At 40.5% G+C, this 22,205-nt stretch overlaps 1 protein-coding gene across 1 annotated transcript; it reads left to right on the top strand.

Annotated features, from left to right (window-relative positions):
• The first annotated feature begins 474 nt into the window (after positions 1-474).
• On the top strand, positions 475-21,721 carry PPP1R17 (protein phosphatase 1 regulatory subunit 17). Its single transcript, XM_009203144.4, has 5 exons — positions 475-580; positions 5,693-5,799; positions 8,766-8,918; positions 10,262-10,414; positions 20,494-21,721. Exons 2-5 carry the CDS (start codon positions 5,718-5,720, stop codon positions 20,571-20,573), a joined length of 468 nt encoding a protein of 155 aa, XP_009201408.1. The 5' UTR covers positions 475-580; positions 5,693-5,717; the 3' UTR covers positions 20,574-21,721.
• Positions 21,722-22,205: the final 484 nt, after the last annotated feature.

Below are 22,205 nucleotides of genomic sequence, written 5' to 3' on the forward strand. Positions count from 1 at the left end.
TGTGTGAAGTCTCTAGAAGAGTGTCTGGCATGTTGGTAGCCTTAAATAAATGTTGGCAGTAGCTACCCTTCTCTTCCTCCTCATGATAGTACTTTGAGAAGGAGCAGTGGTTATTGAAAGTACTCTGGATTTAAACTCAAACAGGTTTGAGAGTCAAAATTAGCTGTGATCTCTCTTGGGCACATCACTTAACTTCTTTGTGCCTCAGTTTCCATATTTACAAAATCAGGCCAAAAAATCTATTGCATGGGAATTTAATGATGTAGCTGGTTTGTCTGAATTTCTCTGGTGTGCACACTGGAAACTCAAAGCACGACTCTATATTGTACTTTTGTAACATACAATTATTGCTGTGGAGAGCAGCGATGGAGATGTTAGTCCTCTTTCCTTCTCCATCCCCCTTGCCCTGGCGCCTGTGAAACAGAGCATCCCCATGGCAACAGCAGCAGCTGGTCCCTAGATAAGAGGAGCTGGAGCCGGCCAGCAGCAGCCACTGCCGCAGAGGAGCCAGGCCCAGCTTCGGTGAGCACACACGCCCTCCCTGTCTCTCGCCTTCTCTTCCCTGCATCTGCACTGATTGGTAAGTGCTTCAGATTTTTACTCCAAGAACTTTTGTGGTGAGAAAAGCAAGTTTCCAGTAAGTTACTGGGACAAAGAAGGCTGTAGCTGGTGGCACGGGGTTGTGCTTCAGGGAGCAAGGCTAAGCTGGGGTTGAGTGGAGAGCAGAAAAAGTTACCACTTTCAAGTCATTCTTCCAAGGGAGGGAACTGTGTTTTGTAAAAGCCTGAGTCCTCACAAACTCATTTGCAAAGTTTCAAGATGAAGTTGGTGTATCTGCATATTCACACAGGATAGAGAGGTTTATCTTCCAAGGCTGGGGAAAGTACAGAAAGTATGCGTCTCAAAGCACATCTCCATGCCCTACTTTAAGTCAGACTCTCCTCCAGGAATACTGCCAATTTAGGTTTCCTAAATGAACAAATCTGATTTTAAAAGATGGTACTTTTTGACCTGAATTCAATCCTCTGGTTAAAAAGAGGTTTGACAATGAAAATGTATTTTACATAGCCAGAGGGTGCGTTAACGAGACACCACATAGGCTGGATACAACCTTCTACCTTTTAATTCCATCAAGTGAATCAAGACCTGATTACTTTGGGGCATATTCTTTAGAATATCGTAGGGTAAGCTAAGTGTCAACTTGCTTCTGAGAATCAGTTTTATTATGTTCCCAAGACTTAGAAATGGGTATTCTGTGGTTGGTTTTTGTCTTGAACTATTCTCATCTCATTGCCAGCTTCAGAGAAGGCCAGAGATGGGTTAAGGAGATAATTCTGGTGGATCAATTTAGATAGACATATAATCACAAACGGAGGACTGAAAGATCTAAGAAGGCCCCTTACACTCAGGAAAATGTGTGTGCAGGACCTGGGCTTGGGGCTCCATGCATGCACATTCTATGGTTAATACTTTCAACAACCCTGGAGAAGAGCCACTATCTTTCCCATTTAACAGATTTGAAAACTAAATTTTGGAGAGAACAGGTAACTGTCCCAAGTTCACCCAGCTAGAGAGTGGTACAAGCAGCCAAACCTTGGCTTCTACTTTATATTGACTCACAGCATCCAATCTTACAGGTGAGAGGAAATTTCTTCCCATAAGTTAAAACACATATTCTCACATCCAACTGAGAAAATTGCTCAATGATAAGAGAAAAGACAAAATGTCCAGACCAGCTTTTGACCACACACTGAACCAACTAATGTGTTTCAGCTCTGCTGGTGTGCCTGCCTTTCTGCAATATAGTGGGGTCCCTTTTCTAGCACCCAGTTTCTTCCCCCTTTCAGGTCCTGTTCTCAAAAGAGAAGGTGACCTTTGTCATTAACAATCCCTGTGTATTGTGACAGCAATTTACATATTGCTGCTCTTAGTGGTATTTGCATTTACAAGTGTCTCTCTGTGAAAAGAAAGGTTTTGTCCCTTGTGAAAAGGGAGGTAAGGATTAGTAAGAGCAAGTCACAAGAGTTTAAAATCTGAAGTCCTGAAATCCTTTCTCAAATCCTGAAATCATATCTCTTGGTATCTTGCATGCTACACTGACTACCCACATTCTGTCAAGCAACCACCACCAGAAGAATAATTCAGATCAATAATCTTTCATTCTCTAATTAAGAAATCTGAAACATTTTGAAAACCAAAAGGTTTGTTGTTAAGTTCAACACAAACTCATTTGGTAGCAAAGCCTGACCTGAAAGAATGTGAATTTTTTGTGGTTTGTCTTTTATGTCGCTTAGTGTGAATATTCATAGTTTGGCTGCAGAAATAATGGATGTGATTGCTGGTGCTCCTGGAGACACCTTTAGAGCTGTTATATAATTTAAAGAGTGCTGATTTCCACAGCACATTTGGCTCCAGGCTTGTCATAAGGGTGGGTGGCTGATACTGCAATGACAGTGGCAATCCACGTCTCTGTGTGAGTGTTAGAATTCAGAGCCTACACTGAACCAATAAGTGGCACCAGGATGTTAAAAAGTCACAAGTCTTTGTAGTAGACACAGTTTATGAAACACCCCCATATGTGAAGTATTAGACAACAAGCCTCTCTGGAGGCCCTAGCCTTTTGGTTGAAATCTGAAGACCCAGAGGACCAACTATTTAGGCATGAAAGAAAGAGCTGTTGGCTTAGAAAGTTCCCAAATTACAGCAAGATGATGAAACCTTCCCTGGGCAGCCCAACAGGTACAGCATCCCTTTATGACACCTGCTTGGGGTAGAGACTGAATTAAAGAGAGAAAGGCGTGGGCAGAGTCAGGAATAGGAAATGGAAATATTCCATTTCCTATGTCAAGAATTAGACCGGCTCATGTCTTACAACAGCTCACTCATAAAGAGCACCTCTTCTCACTGAGGATGGAAATGGAGAGTGAGTTGGGAAATGGGGCCATTATACTAACAGGCTATGACAATTATCAATAAGCCAATACTAAACTCCAAATGTCTTTCCTGTCTACCTACTTGTTCTTTTCTTTGTGTGAAAATTTTCTTCCAAGAAGTCCGTAATGACATCATTCATGATAAAAGTATCTTCTAATCCCATGAGCAAAACATATCCCTGCCCAGCATGGGATATTTTTGTAATGTAAAAATCCCAGATCTGGAAATTGTCTCTCAGCCCCTTAGCAAACAGTCTTGCTGGTTCACCACCATCATTCTTTAAATCACACTGATTTAAAATAGTGTTGTTTCTCCCATAGACAAGATGAGCTATGCTGTGGAGGAAGCATGTGTCAGTTTTGTGATGAATCACTAGTTTCCCTCGCCTTGTCCAGGGGCCTCTGACATGTTTGATTATTTAATTCATTGGCCAGAGGCAGGCTTTCTTTTTCTAGTCTGGTGCTGCCATAGCTGCTTTGCTCAGAGGAGGGCTGGACCTCCCATGGCTTAGCATCTGAAAGAAAAGTTCAATTGCTTTTTAGAATCTTTTCATTATACAACAGGTCTTCCTTAGCCAAAAATCTAGCATGGTAGATAGACAACACTACATAAAAATAGCTGCCAGTTGAATTGTGCCTACAATGTGCTCAGCATGCAGCTATGCTATTTCATTTTCACAGTTACTCCGCCCAGTAGGTATTATTATCTCTATTTTTCAGATGAGGAAACTCAGGGTAAGCTCAGGGGACAGAGAGGGACATATGTTTCTGGGTGCCAGACTGTGTGGGCACCACAAAGATGTTAGCTTTTGCAAATTTTATTGTAGCAGCCTTAGCTTGTGGGGAGAGGGGGCAAAAATGATGCTATTGCATTAGGCTCCATTTACTCTCACTACATCTTTAAGATTTAGCAACTTCATCAAAGTCGTATGGCTTTTCAGTTTAAGAGCTGAGATTTAACCTAGGTCTATTTGACTCAAGAGTCCAGATTCAAAATAAATAATCTGCTATTAGGCACATAAGAACAGCCATAGGATCCAAGTTAAAAAACACCTTACCTTTCAAGGGTTGGGGAGAAGGAGAAAGGTACTAATACCAGATAGGACCTGCAGTAGACAGTAAGTGCCTAGCTTCAAATGATGACTCTGATCCTAAGTGTTTTACTAATGGTAGGTCATTTCAAGATTTTTGAGCCTCAGTTTCTTCTTCTGAGGAATGAATATTTTCACCGGATCCTCTATGGGATAATTTTCAACATAATGTGTATGACTGGGCCTGTGACTTTGCCTGAAGTGGAAGAACATTGGTTAAATACGTGCGTAAGACCATATTTGATGCTGCCTTGAGACCTCAGCACTCATCCTGAGTGATGTTCCCATGGCCCATCCAAGCTAACAGCGTACTTCCTGATGGTCGCAGGGAGTTGACAATCTCTATACAAACACTGAAAACAATGGTCTGAATTGATTTCTACTGAAGTCACTCAGTACAATCAGTCTGCACAGAGTGACACTAAAAGCCGTGCTCAAGTGATCAGTTAATAGCTCCATCTGCTATCCAGTGATCTCAGCACATAAAGGAAGAGACTCTTCCGCCTTTGCAGAGAAAACCGGTTTATTCCTCAAAAGACAACAGAGTTGAACTCATTTTATGAGCTTGAAACATTAGCACAACTGGCTGTGTGTTCATCTGCATGCTGGTTGTCAAGTAATCTCAAAAGAAAAGAATTGGTTGGGTGATTTTAATCTTATTCATTCCTCCCCCACCTCTCTTGCTATGGTAGGACAAGAGTAATAAATTATCTAAAAAGAACTCAAGATACAGAATCTAGCCAGGCTCTAATGAAGATTTTCTATAAATCTCAGCTAATGCATATCTCCTTCAGGCCTGACACATATCCATTCTGGATTTCCACTGCTCCTGGGCAATGGCTATAACTGATAGCTCTGGAAAGTTCAATGAACTTTCCAGGAAAAATGGAGGGTGGGGAGGGAGACAGATTTGTTCTCATGTCTGGAATCCCGAGGGAGAAAATAAAGATCTATCCAAAACCCAGATTTTCTCCTACCATGTTTCTACCACCATCATAATGTGGATGGGAGGTAGTCTCCTTACTTTATACAATAGTTATAGAATGTAATGATAAAACAAAACAAAACAAAACAAAACAAAAACCCCACAACAGAAGCCTTATTCAATTCGGGTTCAAAGGACTCATTTTATTTTTAAGAGACTCGGGTGTCTAATGGAAGTCAGCAGGACTGGACCTGGATATAGGCTTAGCTATTTAATAGACATGTGATTAAATTAATTAAACTTTCTGAGCCTCTGTCTCCTCTTCTGTGAAGTAGACATAATCCTACTTTGCAGAACTCAACAGAAAAACATAGGCAAGGTTTAACCATGATTTTCTGTGACTCTCAGCTAACTCACTTCTCATTCAGACTTGACAATTGCTCATTCTGAAACTCTAAAAGTGTCTCTGAGAGAGGGCAAATATTGGACATTTGATACATGACAATTACCGATAAATCTGTCAGTGTGAGGGTGGGAGGGTTCATTTTATTTTGGCTTAAGTCCCAAGTTTAGAGTTTCTAATAGGGAAGTTTAAGAAGCATACATAAAGAAACAGGATTGAACTGGGAACACAATAGCAAGTGCTCAACAAATATATTTACTTAGTAAATGAATGAATGAATGAATGAATAAACAGAGCCATATTTATTCACTGTTTTTATCCTTCCTTACTGCTGGAGAAGAAATATATCCACCCACCCTCATTTGATGATGTCCACTGAGCAAATGCAGCCACTGGAACTCTCAGAAGACAGACTGGACAAGCTAGACCCTCGTTGCAGCCACTTAGGTAAACAAATGATTGATTGTGAATGTCAGTGATGGAAGTCAGAGCAGAGGTGTCTCAGCCATTAGGTTTGCAGGCAAGTCAGAGAGAGGCCCCCCTGAAACCTGATAGTCTGTGCCTTCTGGTGACAGCCAACACCAGATGGGCAGGCAAATAGCCATGGGTCTGTGGAGTCTGCCATGTAAATATTAGCTGAAGTACCAGTGAGAAGTTCATTAGAGAGAGAGAAAGAGAGAGAGAGGAAATATCGTCCTCTTTTTCTGGGTCTGACAGAGTCCCAGGCATAGCATTTTTGAGGCAATAAATGGAATGCGTCAGTATAGCTTGTTTCCAGTATTTCCTGACACACTTTTACCCCATGTGCAGCGCCAATAAAATATTTCAAATATCTCTCTTTGCCTATCAAGACAGAATTCTAAATAGCCTTTTTCTGCTTTATTGTCAATCTGTTTCCTTTCCAGAACTGACTTTTTGCATAACCTTTGTAATGAAAATACCAGAAACATTTCTGCCTCTACCCATTTCTAAAAATGAGACACTCAGACTTTTGATGGATGGGCCTTTTGCATATTCATAGTCTTTGTCTATGCCTCGCCTGGTTATGACTCCCCCCTCCTCTCCCCTCTCCCCGTTTGCCATCAAGATATTTTATGTTCAAGATTTCTCCAAAAATGGGGAAAAGTGCAATTGAAGTAAAAGTCAAAATTAAAGCAAATGGCTGTGCACTGAGCAGCATCCTGGGGTTGAATTGTCGCCCATGACAGGTTTGTACCTCCAGAGACCCACAGCAGGGCAGTATCCATTCAGAGCAGCATTCATTTATTCAACAGATGACTACGGCATGTAAAATATTGGGGAAAGATTAGCTGTGCTATGTGGCAATAAACTTTTAAAATTGTGTTTGCCGCCGGGCATTAGGATACATAGTCCCAAGAGGCTGGGTTTAATCTTGATACTATAACCTGCCCGCAGTGTACCCCTCAGCTTTTTACTTGGCTTTCTGAGCCTCAGTTTCCTCATCTTCAACATGGAGAAAAGAGTATAACACCCTTGTAGACTTAGCAGGAGAACTCAATGAAATCATATGTTCAGGCATGGTGTACATATTTAACAACTGATGAAGCATAGGCATTGAAAAATCAGAAAAGGGGTAATAAATGAATGAATAACAGAGTTGCATCTAGACCCACCAAAGTTTAACACATTTAATCCTCAACATTTTAAGGAAATTTACCCAAATAATTTTTAAATAAGAAAGAGAGAAGGAAAGAGAGAAATTTACCTGAATACTTTTTAAATAAAAAAGAGAGAAGGAAGAGAAGGAAATGAAGGGGAAGGGAAGGAACTGAAATATCCAATTACTCTTTTAAAATTTCTCCATATTTATTCATATCTGTAGATCTCTCCAGACTATATCCAGGCCATAGTTAGAGTTTCCAAAGAAGACAAAAAGCTTCACTGTCTTGTGGCTTCTTTGAATCCTAACAGAATGTTTCCTTATACAAAATATATTCCAGTTTATTCATTCGAGCACTCATTCAACAAATATTTATTAATTGCTGCTGAAGTGTTAGAAGATAAGGCACCTGTCAGTAAAGAGGTCAGAGAAGACATGCAGAAATAATAACTAGATCATCTTTTAAATATGTTACTTGAACAAAAATGCCGTGAATATTAAGAAAATGAGAACAAACCTTCAGGACTGGAGTTAGTACAGATAGATTTATGAAGATGGGAAGCTTTCCCCTAAATTTAGAGGAAGGATAGAGGGTGAGCAATGGCCAGAGTGAATATTTTGGGACATCTGAAATATATCAAATGTATCAGATGCTTTACAAACATTAACAAATTTAGCTCTGTCTCTTAACACACACACACATACACACAAACACACACACACACATACACACACTGATTTAATATTAGTATTATCCCCACTCTAAATATTGAGAGAACATTAAAGTTTCTAGAAATGAAGGTCCAAGTTCTCAGAACTAGAAAATGACAAGAGTCCATGTTTGAACTCAGATCAACTTGACCCCACTTAACCATTCAACATCCATTTAATGGAGGGAGAGGCAATTAAGAATAAAATTACAAAAAGACTGTAATCCTTAATCTCCAGAAAGGCTGTGTCTGGAGCAGGGGGTAAACCATTATGGAACAGTGAACCATTGCTGAAACAATGACAGCGAAGCCCAAAACAGAACAACACAAAGGACAGAGGAGTAAGAGGGAGCAGAGGAGAGACTTGAATGGGCAGGGCATGATCAGATTGGATTCATTACCCATAACGACTTCTGATGGACTCGATGTAAAAGCCAGTCTTCAAAGTTCTGGTGGGGTAATGCAGAGGATTGAGAAAAGTAAAGAAATGAGTTAGAAGACAGTAGGATCTTGAGTTAGGATGGGCAAATAGGAGGGTTACAAAGCCAGGAACAGTGAAAAGACAAATATGAAAACTGAGGCCTGGATCATCAGGCGAATGGAGCTGGCACAATGATGAAGTCAAGTGAGAAATTCACTGAGGACCGAGGGAACCTTTCCAAGATCGAGGGAAATTTAGGTTTCGTACTGGCCCTTGGGGTCTCTAAAGACAGCAAGTCTTGAGCAAAAAGAATGGAGGCACGTTCAGCAGAGAGAGCCTATTCTCCCATCAGAAAGTTAACTCAAACCCACTGTGTGGCTTGCTGGACCATATTTTTTAAGTTTTCTTTGCCTCAGTGATCCATCCATTTGAGTTCCCTTAATCTGGAGTTTTACAGAATTCTAGTTTTCGATTTTGTTATACGAATGTATGCAAGGCCAATAAAGTCCTTTGTAGAATAGGCCATAATAAATAAACACTTTTCCTTTTCAGGCCAAATCACCTCTGCACCATCATCAATTATAATTAGGAACCAAACAGTTTGTGACTGGATCCTTAGTCATGTTATATTCTTTATTTCTTTGTATCCTGTCAAAATTAGATGATCTTTCAGACCAGTTCATTAAGGACTGTGATCTCAAAAAGAAGCCTAGAAAGGGAAAAAATGTACAGGCCACCCAGAATGTTGAGTCAGACCAAAAAAAACCAAGGAGGAAAGATACACCGGCGCTGCACATCCCGCCTTTCATACCAGGTAATGGACAAAGTCATCTGCACAGCTCTAAAGGAGAGCCACTTGCAACTAGGTTGCATTGGTCGTACACATTTTTCCTTAAACATTCAGGTATTTTAAAGTAATTTGTGCACTAGCCACCTCTGTATCTCTGTGTTAGTTACAATATAGCAAGCTGCTATAACAGATACATTCTAAAATATTAGGGGCTTAATACAATAAAAGTTTATTTTTTTACCTACCAATAGTGAAATCATGGGGTATGAAGGCAAGCTCTGCTCCAAAGAGTCATTCAGGGAACCAGTCTGATGTGTTTTGACATCATAAACACATGGTGAGCAAAGTCACCACGAGCTTCCACAGTCACGATGAGTACCAACGTCCAGCAGGCATGGGAGGTAGACAGAGTGGAGGACTGGCAGGGAGATTTACATGAACCAGGCCTTCATCAGTCACTAGGCCTCACCTGACAATGAGGAAAATCGGGAAAGGGGTCCAGCTCAATGCTCAAGAGAAAAGCAAAGCAGTCTGGCAAACAGCTAACATGTCTCTGTAACACCCTTGGATGTGATGCATGACATTCTCTTATTCTCAAAAGTTTTGCCTTGCTTTGCTTTCTTTTCTCCCTCCCTCTTGGTCACTAATTTACTGTCATCTCTGTTCACAGCACACCTTGAGGGTTGCAAAGCAAATGAAACATAGATCTTTCTGGGAATGATCTTTCAGTTTTCTAAGAAATAACAACAGCACATAATAGCTGAAATATGCAGTAAGAAGTGACATCATAAGGAAGTTCTTAAAAAGGACCATTGGGGCTCAGTGTGGGTAGTGATTTGTGGAAAATTTTATGCAAGAGGCTGTTTTTAGAGAGTTACTCAATGACGGAGAAAAATTTCACTGTAGCGTAGAGGTGAGAAAGCAGGAGGGTGGAGGTATCAGGGCATAAGTGTGCAGACACAGTTTGCAGTACATCAAATGAACCTCTCTGACTGAAGAGGATGGGATTTGGAGGCAGAAAAACTTGGGCTCAACTGCTGTCGGACACCTATGAGCTGTAATACCCTGGGCACATTTCTTTGCCTCACTTCCCTCAGCTATGTGATGGTGGCCATAATACTAAATTCCTCAGGGTTTTTGTGAGGCTAAAATAAAATCAAGCATGCGAAACCTTTTGTATGGACAACGTTCCTAGTGGAGCCTCAATAAATACTAATGCTTCTTATTAAAAAGACTTGCTTTATTAAAGTAAGTTTGGAAAGCTATATTGACTGTCTTCACCAGATGTCTATAAATATGCATAGTCCTCATATATTAGGATATATGTATTTGACCCTGTTTCTCTCTGTGTTCCCCTAACCATGCAGGTGTGTTTTCAGAACATTTAATTAAAAGATACGATGTTCAAGAGAGACATCCAAAGGGCAAAATGATTCCTGCTCTTCATAACACTGACCTGGAACAGAAAAAGCCAAAGAGAAAAGACACACCTGCCCTGCACATGTCCCCCTTTGCGGCAGGTAAAAAAGCTGGTGCAGGGCATTTGCAGGGGGTGACAGGGACAGGTCAAGAGCCTTACCATCTGGAGGTCCCCAAGGCCTGGCCATTGTCCTGGCCCAGCAAGCTGCATTGTGCTGAAGTGCTCTGGGGAGAAGCCACACTCACTGCTACCTTTTAGGTTTATCTCCACTAGTAGCTCCCCAGGGGCTGATCTGGGGATGGGAAAGGGTCAGAGCATTACTCATGCCTCAGCAGAGCTGGCTGAATTCACTGAGCCAACGGAATAGAAATGTCAGTGGGTCCTTGAGAAGAGCTGGAATGCCCTCCTCCCAAGGCTTCCACAGATTTTGGGTCTTATGACTGGTTCTCCTGAGATACTTGGACTAATTGGCCAAATCCTCAAAATGAGAGACAGAAAAAGAGATGCAGAAATATGGATAGCTATCTTAATATGTGTCAAATCAAACAAACAAAAAAGAATTATACTGAACTATGAGTACAGCCCCAGTCTGTAAAGGAGCTGCTCTGTGAGATATAGTCCTTGTCCTTGACAAGTGCAAGTTGGGGAATAAGACATGTACATTCATGACTAGAGTATGACTCTGTGTGTGTGTGTGCATTTTATACAGATGGTTGTATTGGGGGAGTGACAGAGGGGAAAATATGCTAATGTTTATTGAGTTTCTACTAAATGTTAGGCACTCAGTTTGTCATGTCTCATGGATTTTTATAAATTAACTAATGTAATAGAGAGGCTATTATCTCGTTTTACAGATTAAGAAACTGAGAGAATTTAATTAACTTACTCATCTGCTTTAAAGTCTTATGTGGATAAAATTGATAGATGACTAATTGGCTAATTGGTTGGATCACAGATGAGATGACTAGATGGATAAATGAAGAGATAAAATTATGATCAAGATCAAACCCTAAAATGTGGCAGAATTGGGGCTCAAACCCAGGTCTATCTCATCTTCGGGCAGTTTTTCACTGATCTGCACTGTAGTTTGGAATTTTAGCATTATAGGAATAGAAGAAACACTCTGGGGAGAAGATAAAATTTGGCTGTTGTTATAAAACTATTTCCCCACTGTTTCATTTAATAAAGAAAAAAATTGAAAAAACAGCTCAGAAGAAGACATCACGACAAAAACAGTCAGGGGCTTGAGATCCCCAGCTACATTAGAGGCTCTGGTTCTATGCTCAATGGGATTTGTGTTCTCTGCACTTCTGTCCTTGTTCCTCCACCTCTTCTTCTCTTCCCACATCCATTTACCTCTATCCATCCCTTCGTGTTCACTACTTACCTGTATACCAAGATGAATGGTGGGTTTATGACCCCACCTAGTCATGCCAGGGACAACTCTCTCTCTATCTCTTTCACACACACACATTTCTACGTACCAGCTTTTCTAAGCACTGACTACATGCAAGCTTCTGAGATCATGCACATGTGCTAAAAATACAAGGAGTTTAGGACATGCAGAAGTCTAATCTTCAAACTGTCTTCTTTCTTTTAACAAATATTTACTGAGTACTTGTCATGTCCTGGGCTCTGTTCTAGGCAGTGGTACTGGAAGAAAGTCAATAACCATATAGATAAATACGTGATAGAAAGTCTTCTAGGAATAAATGCTGTGAAGAAAATAAAGTTAGTTAGATGAAGAATGGGAGATAGAAATTGCTTCTTTAGATTTCCAAGGTGCACAGAGAAACCTTTTCTGAGGAAGGGATATTTAAGCAGAGACCTCAGGAAAATGTGGGTGTGCCGTGGGGGTAACTGAGCAGAGTATTTGAGACAGGAAAGATAAATCCAAGAGTCCTAAGGCAGTGATGTCTTTGGCTTTTGCTCAGGCAATGTTTATTGAGTGTCTACTGTGTGCCAGGCATAGCTGAAGTACTGGGCATACACTGGAAAACAAACCCCAAAGATAAAGTCCTTGCTCTCATGGTGTTTATATTCTAGGTGGGAGAGATAATTAAATATTTGGTGCTAAAGCAGGAAAAAGAGGTTTCTCTAAAACTCACAGTCAGGCAAATTGGACACCAGAAGATGACTCGCTCAGAAAGAGGAAAGGTTGTGAGGTCTGCCTTCATTATTTCCCTGGGCAGGATCTGTTGGCCCTCAGTAACATCCTGCATCAGTCATTACCTCATTCAACACTGAGTCAACTGTGATGGCCCATCACAGCTCTCTTACCTCACTGGGACATGAAGGATAAAGCTGTTCCTGTTTTCTAACAGAGAGGGGAGCAAGCCAGCACGGTTTCCCAGTGAAAGGGCCTTCACAGATGATTTTTTGGCAGTATTCTGTCTTCTTTCAGAGCAGTTTTAATATGGGTCAAGGGGTCCAGAGATCTTGGAATAACTGATTTAAGAATAATACACAACAGTCACAGTTTGTTAAGTCTGACTGTTTCCCAAGGGGAGAAGGAATTGTTACAGGGTGATATTTCCATACTAGAGGTTTGCAGTGTTAATTAAATATAGGCCTACCTCATTCCATTTTTCTTCACTTTTTTGTGCTTTTCAGATTTTGATTTTTTTTTTTTTAACAAAATTGGATGTTTGTGGTAACCCTGTATCTAGCAGGTCTATTTTTCCAGCAGCAAGCACCATTTTTTCAATAGCACATGTTAACTTCATGTCTCTGTATTGCATTTTAGTAATTCTTGCACTGTTTAGAATTTTATTATTATTATTATTATTATTATTATATCTTTTAAGTTGATCTGTGATCAGTGATGCTTGATGTTACTATTGTAATTGTTCTGGGGTGCCACAAACCTTGCCTATATAAGACTGTGAACTTAATCTATAAGTGGTGTATGTATTCTGTCTGCTCCACTGACAAACCATTCCCCCATATCTCTCCCTCTCCCCTGGCTTCCCTATTCCATGAGACACAAAGATATTGAAATAAGGCAAATCAATAACCCTACAGGGGCCCTTAAGTGTTCAACTGAAAGGAAGAGTTGCACGTCTCTCACTTTAAATCAAAAGCTAGAAATGATTAAGCTTAGTGAGAAAGGCGTGTTGAAAGCCAAGGCAGGCTGAAAATTAGGTCTCCTGTACCAACCAGTTAGCCAAGAGCCAAGTTGTAAATGCAAAGGAAAAGTTCTTGAAGGAAATTAAAAGTTCTACTCCAGTGAACACAGGAACGATAAGAAAGTGAAACATCCTTATTGCTGATATGGGGAAAGTTTCAGTGGTTTGGATAGATCACACCAGCCACAACCCTTCCTTAAGCCAAAGCCTAATCCAGAACAAGGTCCTAACTCTCTTTAATTATATGAAGGTTGAGAGAGGGGAGGAAGCTAACAGAGAAGAAAAGTTGGAAAGTAGCAGAATTTGATTCGATATTTAAGGGAAGAAGCCATCTCCCATAAAAGTGCAAAGTGAAGCAACAAATGCTGATGTAGAAACTGCAGGAAGTGATACAGAAAATCTAGCTAAGATAATTGGTGAGAGTGGCTACACTAAACAATAGTTTCTTAATGTAGATGAAATAGCCTTCTATTGGAACAAGATGCCATCTAGGCCATTCTTAGCTGGAAAGGAGATGTCAATGCCTGGCTTCAAAGCTTCAAAGGACAGGCCAACTCTCTTGTTAGGGGATAATGCCCTGGTGACTTTAAGTTGCAGCCAATGCTCATTTACTATTCTGAAAATCCTAGGGCCCTTATGAATTATGTTAAATTGAGTCTGCCTGTGTTCTGTAAATGGAACTACAAAGCCTGGATAAAGGCATACATGTTTACAGCATAATTTACTGAATAATTTAAGCCTACTGTTGAGACCTACTGCTCCAAAAAAAGACCCCTTTCAAATTATTACTGCTCATTAACAATGTACGTCATCACCCAAGAGCTCTGATGGAGGCACACAAGGAGATTAATGTTGTTTTCATGCCTGCTAATGTAGCATCTATACTGGAGCCGTTGGATCGAGGAGTTACTTCAACTTGCAAGTCTTGTTATTTAAGAAACACATGTTTTGCAAATGTAGAGCTGCTATAGATAGTGATCCTTCTGATGGATCTGGACAAAGTAAATTGAAAACCTTCTGGAGACAATTTGGTATTCTAGATGCCATTAAGAACATTTGTGACTCAAGGGAGGAGGTCAAAATATCAAAATTATCAGGAATTTGGAAGAAGTTGATTTCAACCTTTATGAATGAGTTTGAGAGGTTCAAGACTTCAGTGGAGGAAGTAACTGCAAAAGAAATAGCAAGAGAATTAGAATTAGAAGTGGGGCCTGAAGATATGACTGAATTGCTGCAATCTAATGATAAAACTTGAATGGATGAGGAGTTGCTTCTGAGAGATGAGTAAAGAAAGTGGTTTCTTGAGATGAAATCTACTACTGGTGAAGATGCTATGAACATTGTTGAAATGACAACAAAGGGTTTAGAATATTATATAAACTTAGTTTATAAAGTAGCAGCAGGGTTTGAAAGGATTGACTCGATTTTGAAAAAAGTTCTGCTGTGAGTAAAATGCTCTCAAGCAGCATCACATACTAGAGCAGAATCTACTTTGAAAGGAAGAGTCCATCAATGCAGAAAACTTCACTGTCATCTTAAGAGATTGCCACAGCCACCTAACCTTCAGCAACCACCTCTCTGATCAGTCAGCAGCCGTCAACATTGAGGCAAGCCTCTCTAAGACTCAGTGAAGACTCAGATAATCATTAGCATTTTTTAGCAAAAAAGTATTTTTAAATTAAGCTACGTTCATTATTTTTAAAGACATAATGCTATTTCACAGTTAGTAGGCTACAGTATAGTGTAAGCCTAACTTTTATGTGCACTGGGAAACCAAAAAATTTGTATGGCTCTCTTTATTGTGATATTTGCTTCATTGCAGTGATCTGGAAGAACCTGCAACATCTCTGAGGTATGCCTGTAATAAAATTTTTTAGAAGTCCTGCAAAAGGAATCACTTTGACTTTGTATAACCCAGATCTGATCTATTTTTCATAGAACTTGTTTTGGTACTACCTATTAGTTTTACTAGTCTAGTCATTCCATAGATTATGCTATGATATGGGAAATTCTGCCTTAGAATTGTGATATGGCTTAAATCAACTTTTCACCTTTTTTTTTTTTTTGTCTCTACCAATAGATTGTTGTTTCCAAATAAGATGAGAAGAAAATAGAAGCATAGGCAGGGTCACATGTTTTCAGACTTGCTAGGAAGGAGCAGAGCTAGGCAGGGTGGTACAGAGCATGAGTAATGGAGAAATGGCCCAAGGACCAGGGGAAGCTCTGAACCTCCCTCATCTGTGTTTCTCATAGGTTAAGTGCATTCCTACCTAGGTGAATCCTCTAATCCATCACATGTTTTCCCTCAGGCTCTGCCTCTGTCCAGGTCCCAACTACCTTTCAATAGTCATCCAGCTCAAAGCCTCTGCTATCAGACTCCTTCAGGTCCAAAATGACTGTTTTCTATTCTTAACTAACTCTGTATTAGTCACGGCATGCAAATACACAAAACTTTGTCATCTCGTTTAGTATTGTCTTTATTCTTCTTGTTGCCTGTATTGTCGCTGCTGCTTAAATTGACTTACATCAACAATTTGCATGATGAATTCATGAGGACTGGCTGTGACTGCCTTATGTTTCTGGTATTGATCTTCATATCTAGTCCAATCACTTCTACATAGCAATACTCACTACATATATGCTGGTTTGATATTTTATCTGGTAATCACAATTTTGCAATACCTAATGGAGACTGATTATTTTCTGTTCATGCTTGTATCTGTTTTTATTGAAGACCTTCTAGGAGAAGACTTGGTAGAGAAACAAAAATATTTACGGGCAGGGAGTCATCCTAGTATACAAAATTGAACATGGGCTTTGGATTCACAAAGGTCTAGGTTTCATCCCTGGTTCTACTCCATACTAGCTTTGTGACCCTGGACAATTAACATAAACTGTAAAACTTTCTTCATTTTGCCCATAAATCTAAAAGGGGACCATAAATATGTCTCCCAGCATTGTTAACACAATTAAATAAAGTACATAAACCACTTGGCAGAGTTCTTGGCTATCAAAAACTCTCAACAAATGTTAGTTCCTTCCACTCTCTATTCAATCTTATATTCTGTGAGATAAATCAAACCATTTCTGAAGGTGAGAATTGTCTAAGCCACAGCATTTTACTTCTCTGTATAAACCTGCTGATTCAAGGAACTTCCTAATGGGTTGAGCTCATTTACCTGACATGAGAGCTGCCTACATCCCAATATCTACATCCTAAGAGAGTAGCTTCTCTATTGAATCAAAAATGTTTATCAAACAACACAGAGTAAACAAGAGTTGGGGGTGGGGACGGGGAGAGGCTGTATAGCCATAGCCTCTGTACACATTATGGAATTCCTTGAATCAGCAAATCTCTATATCATAAGTAAGTGCAATTACAGATATTGTGTGATTCTATATTTCATTAGCATATTAGCTGAAGTACTTTATTTTTGAAGCGCCTTTTAGTAGCTAAAGATTTGGCAGTAATCGAAATGGTAGTTAAGCTGATAAGGATAGAGCCTTCGGCAGATGTTCAGAAGGACTCACATTGGTTCTAATAAGGGTGTTGAGAGAAACTCACAGACAAATACACTCTGGAGACATCTCTCATTAGCCCTTGGCAAGTGAAAACTGGACAAGGATCCAGTCTCTCTTCTAAATCTCTTGCTAACTACCTTCACTCCCCTTAGTTAATGAGCTTACTTGACAGGTTCCAACTGCAAGCACAGCCCTTCAAAGGGGTCATCTCAAGCTTCTCTGCCAGACTCAGGCTTGCTCCCAGCTTGGCCTATGGTTGCCAGGGGCCCTCATCTCAGTGACTGCATGGCAGAGAGCATTGGTTCTGACTAGTCAGATCTGGGTAACCAAGGCCTGCTTCAGAGCGACAGAAGTGTTATTAGAGGTTTGTCGCAAATGGAACCATGAAAAAGGCATAATGAGGCTGGAAGCATTGAAGAGAATCCTCCTAGAAAATTGTCATGAGCTGTGGACATTTGGGCAGTTTGGGACATCAAAGATCAAAATCCTGCACTTCTACACGAGAAAGGGACCAGGATGTCCATTGAAAGTGATACGTCTTCTGTCTTGCTGGGAATAGAACATTCTGTCTAGTGTGACTTATCAGAGGAGATGGTGTCCTAGCCCTGGCTCCCTGAGACCATAATGTAATGTGCATGAACTATTTTAGCTGGTGCTCTGGGTGGGATTGTGCTCTAAAACAGCTTGCTGCAAAGCTGATTGGCCCTTGGAGACTTCGGACTGGCAGCCTTGGTCTTAAAACCCACTAAGCTCTTACAAGCAGCCAAGTTCCCTAAACTCTTCTGTATAGAGAGAGGATGAAGGGAAGGAAATGACATTTGCTAAATCCCTACTGTATTTTAAGTCTTGTGCCAGATGTTAGCATATCCTTAGAGAATCTCATGGTTCAATAGGGGAGAAGGATGTATTGTCCAGTGATTCCTACAATGTGAAATATGCTGTAACAGAGGTTCATGTATGATGTGACTACAGCCACAATGTGGGCCTAAGTCTATCTGGGGACATCACACATTGTGGAATATACAAATTACTTGTTCTCCAATTTTATGGGTGAATAAACTGAGGCTCAGATAGGTTAAGTGAGTGCTCAAGGCTTAATGATCACCAAAGGCAAAGCTTTCTGGTTTCAGGATCTGCATATTCCTTTAATGGTGCACCTCTGCTTCCCCTGAAAGCATGAGGGTCAGAAGGAGGTTAAACCAGACCAGTGCTTCCCAAACCCAGTCCATCTTCATGTCACCAAAGCATCAAGAACAAGAACGCAGTGGTGACATGTAGATACTCCTGATTTAAGGCTCATCCTAAGCAATGATATCTAAGAAATCAAGATTTCTATGAGCTACCATATATTTTTTCATTATAAGACATTAAAATTAATTCTTAACTATATTAATATAAAATGCTGGTTCACCCTCTACTTGAAATTATCTCCTGTGCTCCTGTGGACAGCCCAGCCTACTTTGGGAAGGGCTGGCTGTGATGATTTAACAGGCTTTTCTTATTCCTGAAATAGCAGGAACTTTTGGGGGAGTCAGCGAGGAGCAGATTCTCGTATGATTAAGTTTCCAGGGTACCAAAAGTAACCAAAAAGTTGATCTGCATTTGGGAACTTAAAGGCTCTTGCCCACTTTGAATCAACTCGATTTTGGCTTAATGTGAAGAGATATCAAAGAAGGAAGGATGGAAAAATTTGGGGCTCGGCATAGCTAACTCTATGTTCTCCTGCCATGCTAGCCTTAATTCCAAACAGAAATCCAAATCTCTGTGCAGCTGGTGTACGAGAAATATCTCCCACTGTGTTTCATAAGTGATTTATGCAAAAGCTGTGGTTTCAGCCAGACTCTTGAAATTGTTTTTCTCCTCCAATAAATACCAGCTAATTGGTAAAGAACCCATGTGAACAAACTAGGAACTGAAACAAATGAATAGTCATTAAGATCAACACATAGTTTTCATTAATTTGCTGCTGTTGAATGGAGTCCAGTGTGGTAGAAAGGCCTCTTGTGGTGCACAGCTTCTCCTTCTCAAGTGTAGATCTTTATAAAATGCTTCATGAACTGGAAGGCCTCTCATTATGAAAAGAAGGAAGGAGGCAGTGCGAGGCAGTGGTGGGGAAGCTGGCTGGAGTGGGATGATGGGGACCATGGAGGACTGGCCTTCCATCACAGCTTTTTGACCTTTCATTAAATGACCTTACTTTCTACTTCACAGGATGAGCAGAACCATGTGACCCTTATTGGCTGGTCCTTTCTGGGGTGATCAGTCCAGAAAATTGTGCTCAGACTTCCGAATTTCAGAGACCAGTAATTTTTTTTTTTTTTTTTTTTTTTTGAGACGGAGTCTTGCCCTGTTGCCCAGGCTAGAGTACAGTGGGTATAAGCTTGGCACACTGCAATCTCTGTCTCTGGGTTCAAGGGATTCTTCTGCCTCAGCCTCATGAGTAGCTGGGATTACAGGCACCCGCCACCATGCCTGGCTAATTTTTGTGTTTTTCCTAGAGATGGGGTTTCACCATGTTGACCAGGCTGCTGTCTAACTCCTGACCTCAGGTGATCCACCCACCTCGGCCTCTCAAAGTGCTGGGATTATAGGCATGAGCCACCATGCCTGGCCCAGTACATTTTTTAAACAAAATACTGTGGAGCCCAACATAGGAACAGCAACTTTTTATTTTGCTTTATAAGGCTGCATTTTAAAAACCTTCTAACATCTCTAAAATTTCATAAAACAAAGGATATTTTAATCCCCAAAAGAAGAAAAAATAATCTCAAAATAAAGAACAGCTTTTAAAAGTGTAGGCATACAGCCATATGAAAAGCTCAGTACACTTTCCTTATTTTCTCATTTTGCTCCAAACCATGTGAACATCATCACCTCCTGGTACAGTACTGACATTTGGAAATGGCATGTCCAGAGCCTGAGCTCAATATTTCCCTGGATGTAAAATGCTTTTAAGTTTGACTTCTTGAGGCTTACCAGTTCTTTTCGAAAGGTAAATAAACGAGCAAATATTAAAGGGAAAGGAAAAGCCGACATTTAGTTGCTCTATAAGATATTGTTTAGTCGCACAATAAGATATTGTGACATATATCTTATTTAATTGTCACAATAATCCTTTATAATAATTGTTACTGTCCTCATTTTATATTGAGAAGACTTAGATGTGAATGTGTTTTCTGGCCCGACACAGATTAAGTGAGTGATAGAACTGTGAGTGCAAAGCAATTGGTTACTTTCCATCCCTCCACGCTGCAAGCTTAGGAGCAGAACTTAGAGAAGAAGATGAAGGCTGCCTCTGACTTCCAGGTGGTGCATCCCTTTGTAACCAGAATAGTGTCCTCATTGAGCACCTCTGGGAAGGCCAGATAAAGCCACCCCGCTCCCTCTCTGGGTTGGCACTTTTAGCAGCTAGCCTTGTAGACACTAAGGTTTCTGGGTTGCCATGCTCCTTTGTACTGTGTCTATCAGCAAGGTTGCCTAATGTTTTAATTAGAGACACTTAATTGCAGGTCTGTGCTTTGTTTTGCAGGTGTGACATTGCTCAGGGACGAGAGACCCAAAGCAATCGTGGAAGATGATGAAAAGGATGGTGACAAGATAGCTATTTAAAGATAGTTCCCCTGAGACCACTTGTAAATAGGTTAGATTGGTTCCCTATGGTGACCTAGAGAAAAAATAGACTTGTTTCTGCTCTCGTTTTTGTCATCGTCTGACTTTAAGATTCAGACACCTTCTCCCAAGGAGATGTATGCCATCAAATTGCCAGTCACCTCTTTGTCTCTGTCTTCTTTCTGAGTATGGTTTCTATTCTGTGTTTTGAATTTTTATTTTCTAATGCAATGGAAAAGAAACAGATCATCCTAAATGAGGAGGTAACAGGGAAAGCACTGGGGTTCAGTTTCTGCATCTTCTGGATCAATTCACGGAGGAAAGATTGTGGATTACGTGGGCTCCTTCTTGGTTTTTGCTACTGAGCAGGACTTGACCAGTCCTGTGGGGTTCCCTGTTGCCAGTTAGATGAAAATGTTTGGACTCTAACTCACTGATTGCTTTGGAGAAAAAGCTCTTTTATTTCTCCTGTCCTATCTTAAGGGTCCAAATGTCTCTGGTGAAGTTCCTAAGACCCTTGTCCCAGATACTCTAAATATGACTGTATGAGCTGGGGGGGTCAACCCAGCCCACCATGCCTTGGCTGATGATCCCAGAGGCAGAGAGTGCTGGTCTGTCTGGGAAGCTTAGCAATGCATCTTCAAATTTATTTTTGTTTTTAAAAATATTTCTTAAACATGCTGTCCCAACATTTGTGAGTTGTGTCACAAGTAAGTAATTATCAATGGTAGATAAAATATCAATGATTGTGATGAATTTAGTTAAAAAAAATAAAGTCAGTAAAAGCCATTGTGTTATTTTTAGCATTCTCACTTATTTAGACTTCAATACACTTTCCTGGACGAGAGGGGAGAGTGTGGTGTTAGCTAGTGAGCGGAGGTCTGTATACTGTCCTTGCCCCAGCGTGCGATCTGTGGATGCCCACAGGAAGGCATACAGGTCTCATCCACCAGGCAATAGACAGGAGAGAGGTGAGAACTATTCTTAGAAGGAGGAAAAGTAGATACGCAAATTGTCACAACTAAGAGTGATAATTTGGTAGCTCTGTATGTATGCTGGTTCCAGCTGTTTAATCCCTTCCGTCTTTCTGTTCTCACAAAGATGGAAAAGATGCAGGAGCTTGCAGGAAATAAAGCTACATCTATCCACATCTCTGTCCTGGTGCATTTCTCCTAAAAATACCCAGTTTACTCACAGTTATAAAGAGCAGAGGTTGCAAAAGAGACTCACAAAGTTTTGCTTTTTTTTTTTTGGTCTGCAGCGATTTTAAAATGTTTGTATTTGCTGTTAATATTTAACGATCCAGTCAGGAAAAGTGATGCAAAATTCTGGATTTCCAGATTCTCTTGGAAAAATATCTCAAGACCTGTCAATTTTGGGCCTGATTAGAATCATGGCAGCATCAGTTGGAACTGATTACTGGATGCCAATTTTAGAAGGAGCGTGCATTCTTGTTTGCCATATGCCCCACCTGGAGTATATCATTCATTGACTCCAGTTTGGAGTCCCCTTAGTGAAGACGCATATTGTGATCCTAATGATCTCACCTTTTTTATTCCAGCACTCTATGCTTCACTCCCACTTCTGATGCCCCAACCCCAGCTTTGGGTAGAGGGGAATAAAATTGTGGCT

Source organism: Papio anubis, chromosome 4 (genome assembly GCF_008728515.1).
Source record: "Papio anubis isolate 15944 chromosome 4, Panubis1.0, whole genome shotgun sequence".
Lineage (NCBI taxonomy): Eukaryota > Metazoa > Chordata > Mammalia > Primates > Cercopithecidae > Papio > Papio anubis.